Consider the following 9,149-nt stretch of genomic DNA (forward strand, 5'->3'; position numbering starts at 1 on the left):
ACGTCACGTTGCTGGTGGATGTTAGAGACCTTGCACACCTCCACCTTCCGTTTCAGGATGTCCCACAGATGCTCAAAAGGGTTTAGGTCCAGAGACATGCTTGGCAGTCCATCACCTTTACCCTCAGCTTCTTTAGCAAGGCAGTGGTCATTTTGGAGGTGTGTTTGGGGTCGTTATCATGTTGGAATGCTGCCCTGCGGCTCAGTCTCTGAAGGGAGGGGATCATGCTGTGCTTCAGTATGTCGCAGTACATGTTGGCATTCATGGTTCCCTCAATGAACTGTAGCTCCCCAGTGCCGGCAGAAATTCTAGCAGGAGCTCCTTTGCATATTAGGCCGCACCAACCCCTGATGTACCCAATCCTCCAAGAGCTTACAAAAAAAAGCCTCGTAAGCTCTTGGAGGACTGGCTACATCAGGGGTTGATGTGGCCTAATAGGCAAAGGAGCTCCTGCTAGAATGCCACCCCTGCCCACATCTAATGCAAATCAGTTTTGTTTGCAAAATACAGCACATGGCAGCATGCCACTCCAAATGCAACGAGATTTCTCCAGACCACATTTTGGTGCCATGCTTCACTTTGAAAGAACCCTCACACACACGCACACATACAACTAGAACTGTGCCAATCTATTTCCTCACCATTCCTCCATACGCTTCTCCAGTTCCGGGAGCAGGAACTGCTGGTGGAAGCAGTAGATGGAGCAGATGTTGGCAAAAATGCCCATCACCACTTCAGCTGGGAAGGAGTTCCGGGTGCGTGCTTCCTCCAGCAGACGGGCACAGAAGACCTGGCAGACAGGAAGGGGGATCAGCAACAGGGGAAGGCAGCCTGGCCTCGGAGATGAGGATAATCTCTTGCAAAGGCAATAACCAGTGGCCCACCTCCCCTCCACACAGTCTAGGCCAGGGGTGGCTAAACTGTGGCTCTTTTACACATACTGAATGGCTCTCGAAGCCCTCCCTGCCCCATTGGCTGGTTTGGAGAAGGCATTTCTCTCTTTCAATCATTTTTCTAGCTGGTGGCTTGGAGAATGCATTTAAAGTTGTTTTCTTTCCACCTCTCCCTTCCTCCCAATCTAGAAGAAGAATTGCAGATTTATACCCCACCCTTCTCTCTGAATCAGAGACTCAGAGCGGCTTACAATCTCCTTTATCTTCTCCCCCCCACAACAGACACCCTGTGAGGTGGGTGGGGCTGAGACAGCTCTGACAGAAGCTGCCCTTTCAAGGACAACTCCTGCGAGAGCTATGGCTGACCCAAGGCCATTCCAGCAGCTGCAAGTGGAGGAGTGGGGAATCAAACCCAGTTCTCCCAGATAAGAGTCTGCACACTTAACCACTACACCAAACTGGCTCTCTCTCCCTGGCATATAACCCCCTCCCTGGCATTTTGCGGTTAGCTCCACCTCCTGCAGCAGCCATTTTGCAGTTGCGCCCATCTCCCTGTGTCAGAATTCCAAAGGTATCCATAGATTCAGACTCCTGTTGTAGGACATATCACAAGGATAAGACGTAGCAGGGCAAGGGTACATAGGTTCCAGGACAGATAACAGCACCTGCTGACGGATGCCTGGTTGATGCAGGTAGGACATGGTTTGGAGAAGAGATGGTGACTTTGCCTCAAGGCTTCTATGAAGCAGAGCCCACAAAACAGCCATTTTGGGGCTCTCCCCAGCATCCGTTTTTACCTGGTCCAGCAGATACAGACGGGACACGTAGGCCTTTTCAGTTTGGAGAAGTTCGTTGGCGATTCGAAAAACCTTCTGTGGAACTGTCATCTATCGATGGAAGAAAAGGAGTCGATTTTAGAAAAAACACCTAAAGGAGAGATGTATCAGACTTCACACTCCATTTCAGGATGGCCTGTAAAAAGATATGTGATCAGTCCCCTTCTCCAGTGGGTCTCTATCCCACCTACACCCCTAAGAACATAAGAGAAGCCATGTTGGATCAGGCCAAAGGCCCATCCAGTCCAGCACTCTGTGTCACAAAGTGGCCAAAAAAAGGAGGTTCACAAGTGAGGCTAGAAGCCCTTCCACTTTGCCCCACCCCCCAAACACCAAGAATACAGAGCATCACCTGCCCCAGACAGAGAGTTCCAACAATACGCTGTGGCAGTGGCTATTAGCTGACGGACAGTGGCTGACGGACCTCTGCTCCATATTTTTATCCAAACCCCTCTTGAAGCTGGCTATGCTTGTAGCCGCCACCACGTCCTGTGGCAGTGAATTCCACATGTTAATCACCCTCTGGGTGAAGAAGGACTTCCTTTTATCCATTCTAACCTGACTGCTCAGCAATTTCAATGTTCATTGCTCTGATGTAGCCAGTCCTCGAAGAGCTTACATTTCTCTCTCTCTCTCTCTCTCTCTCTCTCTCTCGGCTTGGCTTCGCGAACGAAGATTTAAGAAGGGTGCAATAGCCCACGTTTGCTGCAGGCTCGCTGGTGGCTGACAAGACCAATGTGGGACAGGCAGGTCCGGCCACAGCGGCTGCAGGGAAAAGTCTGATTTAGGGTTGGTCCTGTATGCCCTTCAGGCCTGCGCAGAGGAATTTTTTAGGTGAAGCACAGTGTGCGCAGTACTGGCTCCACCCTTTCACCTGGGGGTCATCTGTACAAAGAGCCCCATAAGCTCTCGGAGGATTGGCTATATCAAGGGGTATGGACTAATATGCAAAGGAGTTCCTGCTACAAAAAAAAAAGCCCTGGAAATGTTTCACAGTCAACATTCTACATCATCCTCTGATCAAGTTATCACAGGTGGTGGATGAAAAATCTATGCTTCTTCCACCAACGTGCGCTGAAAGGGTTTTAACCACCTTGCCATTAAATAGGACCAGGTAGATGATACAATCATATATGCCCTGGAGGTTGTTACGTTCAGCCTCCCAACATCCGTTGGCCGTCCCCGGCCCAAAAGACGCTCGCCTCACCTCAACTAGGGCCAGGGCTTTTTCAGTCTTGGCCCCAACCTATTGAGATCCGGAAGGCTTATTAGCCTTCCGTAGGGCCTGTAAAACGGAGCTGTTCCGCCAGGCTTTTAGCTGAGGCTGCGGGCGTCTATTCTCGGTCAGGTTGGCCTCCCCGGCCAGCGCTGTCATCTGTGCTAAGAAATGGAATAAAAACTGCCATCCCTATGAGATATCTTATTTTATTTATTTATTTATTCCGGGATTTATATCCCGCCCTTCCCACGAGTGGCTCAGGGCGGCTTACAACAAACATTATCATGATGTGAGACGGCTAGGCTGGGCCATATGTGATGACATGGTCATCTGAGTGCTGTTGAGTTGTCTGTTTATAGAACGTTTTTATTGTTTTATTGTTTTATCGTATGTTGTACTCCGCCCTGAGCCCTACGGAGAATGGGCAGAATAGAAATATACTAAAATAAATAAATAATAAAATAGCTAATCCAACCCAGCCCCCAAATAATCTCAGTTGCCTTTTTCTGTCTCTCTCTTATATTTTTTATCTCATACTTACTTTAAAGATGCCAAGACATCTCTACCCAACTCCCTCTCAGTTTTTCAATCCTGCCCTTCCAATAAGACCAGAACATTGTACACATTTCTCTCCCCCTCTTTCTCTTGGCTTTAAAAGGGAGTCCATCAGTGGCTACTAGCTGTGGTGGCTAAACAGAAACTACACAGTCAGAGGCAGTCAAGCTTTGAAACCCAGAGCCAGGAGGCAACATCAGGAGAAGGCCTCAGCCTCTATACCACAGGTGGCCAAACTGTGGCTCGGGAGCCGCGTGTGGCTCTTTCACAAATATTGTGCACCCCTTGAAGCCCCTGTGGTGCAGAGTGTTAAAGCTGCAGTCCTGAAATCCTAAGCTCTGCTCATGACCTGAGTTCGATCCCCGGCAGAAGCTGGATTTTCAGGTAGCCGGCTCGAGGTTGACTCAGCCTTCCATCCTCCCGAGGTCGGTCAAATGAGGACCCAGCTTGCTGGGGGGAAAGAGTAGATGACTGGGGAAGGCAATGGCAAACCCCCCCATAAAAAGTCTGCCATGCAATGTTGTGATGCAAAGTCACCCCAGAGTCGGAAAAGACTGGTGCTTGCACAGGGGATCTTTCCTTTCCTTTCCTGAAGCCCCCAACGCCCCACTGGCTGACTTGGAGAAGGCATTTCTGTCTTTAAATCACATCAAAGCCAAACCAGCTGTCAGCTTGGAAAATGCATTTAAAGTTGTTGCTTTCTTTTCATCTCTCCCTACTTCCCCCTCCCCCATCTATTTGCCTTCCTTCCTTCCCTCCTTCCTGCCTTCCCTCCCTCCTTCCTTCCTTCCCTCCCTCCTTAAGAACATAAGAACATAAGAGAAGCCATGTTAGATCAGGCCAATGGCCCATCTAGTCCAACATTCTGTGTCACACAGCGGCCAAATATATATATATATATATATATATATATATATATATATATATATATATATATATATATATATATACACACACACACACACACTGTGGTTAATAGCCACTGATGGACCTCTGCTCCATATTTTTATCTAACCCCTTCTTGAAGGTGGCTATGCTTGTGGACGCCACCACCTCCTGTGGCAGTGAATTCCACATGTTAATCACCCTTTGGGTGAAGAAGTACTTCCTTTTATCCGTTTTAACCTGTCTGCTCAGCAATTTCATCGAATGCCCACGAGTTCTTGTATTGTGAGAAAGGGAGAAAAGTACTTCTTTCTCTACTTTCTCCATCCCATGCATTATCTTGTAAACTTCTATCATGTCACCCCTCAGTCGACGTTTCTCCAAGCTAAAGAGCCCTAAGCGTTTCAACCTTTCTTCATAGGGAAGGTGTTCCAGCCCTTTAATCATTTTAGTTGCCCTTTTCTGAACTTTCTCCAATGCTATAATATCCTTTTTGAGGTGCGGCGACTAGAACTGCACACAGTACTCCAAATGAGACCGCACCATCGATTTATACAGAGGCATTATGATACTGGCTGATTTGTTTTCAATTCCCTTCCTAATAATTCCCAGCATGGCGTTGGCCTTTTTTATTGCAAACGCACACTGTCTTGACATTTTCAGTGAATTATCTACCATGACCCCAAGATCTCTCTCTTGGTCTGTCTCTGCCAGTTCACACCCCATCAACTTGTATTTGTAGCTGGGATTCTTGGCCCCAATGTGCATTACTTTGCACTTGGCCACATTGAACCGCATCTGCCACGTTGACGCCCACTCACCCAGCCTCAACAGATCCCTTTGGAGTTCCTCACAATCCTCTCTGGTTCTCACCACCCTGAACAATTTAGTGTCATCCGCAAATTTGGCCACTTCACTGCTCACTTCCCAACTCTAAATCATTTATGAACAAGTTAAAGAGGATGAGACCCAGTACCGAGCCCTGCGGCACCCCACTGCTTACCGTCCTCCACTGCGAAGACTGCCCATTTATACTCACTCTCTGCTTCCTATTACTCAGCCAGTTTTTGATCCACAAGAGGACCTGTCCTTTTACTCCATGACTCTCAAGCTTCCTTCCTTCCTCCTTCCTACCTTCCCTCCTTCCTTCCTTCCCTCCCTCCTTCCCTCCCTCCTTCCTTCCCTCCTTCCTTCCCTCCTTCCTTCCTTCCTTCCTTCCTTCCTTCCTCCCTCCTTCCTTCCCTCCCTCCTTCCTTGCTTCCTTCCTGCCTTGCAGCTCTCAAACATCTGACATTTATTCTATGTGGCTCTTCTGTTAAACAAGTTTGGCCACCCCTGACCTACACCTTGTTGTCAGCTCTCCAGTGTAACTGTTTGGCCACTGTGTGAGATAGGATACTGGACTACACAAACACATTAAGCTGCCTGGTACTGAATCAGACCCTCAGTCCATCGAGATCAGAATTGCTTACTCAGACTAACACTGGCTCGCCAGGATCTTTCCCATCATCTCCTGCCTGGTCCTTCAGTTAAAAGATGCTGGGATTGAACCTGGGACCTTCTGCCTGCCAAGCAGAGGCTCTGCACTGAGCCAGGGTCTCAGATCAAGGTCTTCCTCATCACCTCCTGCCTGGTCCTTTTAGCTGGAGATGCCGGGGATTGAACCTGGGACCTTCTGCATGCCAAGCAGAGGCTCTGCCACTGAGCCAGGGTCTCGGGTCAAGGCCTTTCTTATCAACCTCCTGCCTGGTCCTTTAAGTGGAGATGCTGGGGATTGAACCTGGGACCTTCTGCCTGCCAAGCAGAGGCTCTGCCACTGAGCCAGGGTCTCAGGTCAAGGTCTTCCTCATCACCTCCTGCCTGGTCTTTTAGCTGGAGATGCCGGGGATTGAACCTGGGACCTTCTGCATGCCAAGCAGAGGCTCTGCCACTGAGCCAGGGTCTCGGGTCAAGGCCTTTCTTATCACCTCCTGCCTGGTCCTTTTAAGTGGAGATGCTGGGGATTGAACCTGGGACCTTCTGCCTGCCAAGCAGAGGCTCTGCCACTGAGCCAGGGTCTCAGGTCAAGGTCTTCCTCATCACCTCCTGCCTGGTCCTTTTAGCTGGAGATGCCGGGGATTTAACCTGGGACCTTCTGCCTGCCAAACAGAGGCTCTGCCACTGAGCCAGGGTCTCAGGTCAAGGTCTTCCTCATCACCTCCTGCCTGGTCCTTTTAACTGGAGATGCCGGGGATTGAACCTGGGACCTTCTGCATGCCAAGCAGAGGCTCTGCCACTGAGACAGAACCCATGTGCCAGAGATGGACCACTGGTCTGATGCAGGGCTCATCTTAGGTTTTAATGTCCTTTTTTTTGTCTTTCTGTGAGGTAAATTCATCTGAGAAAGAGTGCCCAGCCCAAGGCCAAGGCCACCTAATGACAAATGAAGGAGCTCAGGGACCAGGTCAGCCCGCTGCTTGGATGGGCCAACACTCGGTCCTCTCACCTCCTCAGACTCTGGCTTTTCGGCCTGCGGGAGCTCTGGTAGAAGCTCTGCCTCGTCCCCGCTGCCGTCGTCCATGTCACTGTCCCCCTCGGAGTCGCGCGTGGAGCGGCGCTTAATGGCGGCCGGGGGAGGGGCTGCCCCTGCTCCCTCTCCTGGGCCCTCGTCACCCCCAAAGCAGATCTCCTCGCTGTTGGACGGTGAGCTGATGCTGTCAATCCCGCTGTCCCTGTTGGCCAGCTTCCCGCCATCGTGAGAGGGCAGGCAGGCCGCGCTCCCCCCGGCCTCCTGCCCCCCCTCCAGAGCCAGGAGGTCCAAGAGCTTGTGAGCCAAATCCGCTGATTCCAGCGAAGCCGGGCGATCCAGGGGGGGCTCCATGGAACCCGCCTCGGGGGTCGGGAGGTCGAGGCTGGGGCACGGGGAAGGGGGCTGCTCCACGGTCAGGATTATGGGTTCCCTGGAAGAAATGAGGGGAGCAAAACATACACAGGTTAGGATACACTCAGGCTGAGTCGGTTTGAGATGCCCCGCGAAGACAGTGCTCACAGGCCCATATCTTCTCACCATAATGCACCCCCCAAGCCTTTATACCCTTTCCACCTTTGTGCCTCCACCTTCTTCAATCCCGTCATCTCCACCACCTGCACACATTTTCCCTGACTGCAGGAGCCAGTGCAAGCGCTAGGAGCGTTGTTGCCATGGCCACCGGTAGTACATAACAACACAAGAGAAGCCATGTTGGATCAGGACAATGGCCCTTCCAGTCCAACACTGTGTCACATAGTGGCCAAAACCAGGGCTTTTTTGTAGCAGGAACTCCTTTGCATATTAGGCCACACACCTCATGATGTAACCAGTCCTCCAGGAGCTTACAGGGCCTACTATAAGCTCCAGGAGGATTGGCTACATCAGGTGTGTGCGGCCTAATATGCAAAGGAGTTCCTGCTACAAAAAAAGCCCTGCCGCTCACCATACTGCACCCCCCAGGCCTTTCTACCTTTCCCACCTTTTTGCCTCCCACCTTCTCCAATTTGTAAGGCCTCCCTGTCGCCTCCACCACCTGCACGCCCTTTCCTGACTCCAGTGGCATTGCAAGCAGTCGGGAGTGCTGTTGCCATGGCCCACCGGAGTACATAGCAACACAAGAGAAGCCATGTTGGACCAGGCCAATGGCCCTTCCAGTCCAACTCTCTGTGTCACACAGTGGCCAAAACCCAGGGGCCATCAGGAGGTCTACTAACAAAGCCAGAACTCCAGAAGCCTCCCCACTGTTGCCCCCCAAACACTAAGAATACAGAGCATCACTGCTCCAGACATAAGAACATAAGAGAAGCCATGTTGGATCAGGCCCATCCAATCCAACACTCTGTTCACACAGTAGCCAAAACCGAAGCACCATTGGGAGGTCCACCAATGGACCAGAACTCCAGAAGCCTTCCACTGTTGCTCCCCAAGCACTAAGAATACAGAGCATCACTGCCCCAGACCTAATGGTCTCTCTATACTTTGTGGCTAAGAACCCTTGATGGACGCCTGCTCCATATGTTCATCCAATTCCCTCTTGAAGCTTTCTGTGCCTGTAGCCTCCACCACTTCCTGCAGCAGTGAATTTCACGTGTTAATGACTCTTTGGGTGAAGAAGAACTTCCTTTTATCTGTTCTAAGCCTCCTGCTTATTCATTTCATAGAGTGCCCACGAGTTCTTGTATTGTGAGAAAGCGAGAAAAGTACTTCTCTGCCTTCTCTATCCCAGGCATAATTTTGTAAGCCAGTATCCTATGTCACCGCTCAAGCATTGTTTCTACAAGCTAAAGAGCCATAACCTCTTTAACCAGAGCTTTTCTTGTAGCAGGAACTCTTTTGCATATTAGGCAACACACACCCTGATGTAGCCAATCCTCCTGGAGCTGACAGTAGGCCCTGTACTAAGAGCGCTGTAAGCTTTTGGAGGATTGGCTACATCAGGGGCGTGTGGCCTAATACGCAAAGGAGTTCCTGCTACAAAAAAGGCCCTGGGGAGGAAGAAGAAGAAGAAGAAGAAGAAGAAGAAGAAGAAGAAGAAGAAGAAGAAGAAGAAGAAGAAGAAGAAGAAGAAGAAGAAGAAGAAGAAGAAGAAGAAGAAGAAGAAGAGAAGGAGAAGGAGAAGGAGAAGGAGAAGGAGAAGGAGAAGAGAGAGGAGGAGGAGGAGGAGGAGGAGGAGGAGGAGGAGGAGGAGGAGGAGGAGGAGGAGGAGGAGGAGGAGGAGGAGGAGAGGAGGAGGAGGAGGAGGAGGAGGAGGA

At 50.5% G+C, this 9,149-nt stretch overlaps 1 protein-coding gene across 1 annotated transcript in view; it reads right to left on the reverse strand.

The window, feature by feature from the left end:
- Positions 1-7,323, reverse strand: part of LOC132581487 (FYVE, RhoGEF and PH domain-containing protein 1-like) — a 28,561-nt gene extending 21,238 nt beyond the window's left edge. Inside the window, exons 1-3 of the mRNA XM_060252740.1 lie at positions 6,874-7,323; positions 1,691-1,780; positions 642-790 (exon numbers count right to left, since the gene is read on the reverse strand). Coding sequence (XP_060108723.1) covers positions 642-790; positions 1,691-1,780; positions 6,874-7,248 — 614 coding nt within the window. The 5' untranslated portion in view covers positions 7,249-7,323. The remainder of the gene's footprint in view (positions 1-641; positions 791-1,690; positions 1,781-6,873) is intronic.
- Positions 7,324-9,149: the final 1,826 nt, after the last annotated feature.

The sequence above is a fragment of the Heteronotia binoei genome, chromosome 13 (assembly GCF_032191835.1).
Source record: "Heteronotia binoei isolate CCM8104 ecotype False Entrance Well chromosome 13, APGP_CSIRO_Hbin_v1, whole genome shotgun sequence".
NCBI classification, from domain to species: Eukaryota; Metazoa; Chordata; class Lepidosauria; order Squamata; family Gekkonidae; genus Heteronotia; species Heteronotia binoei.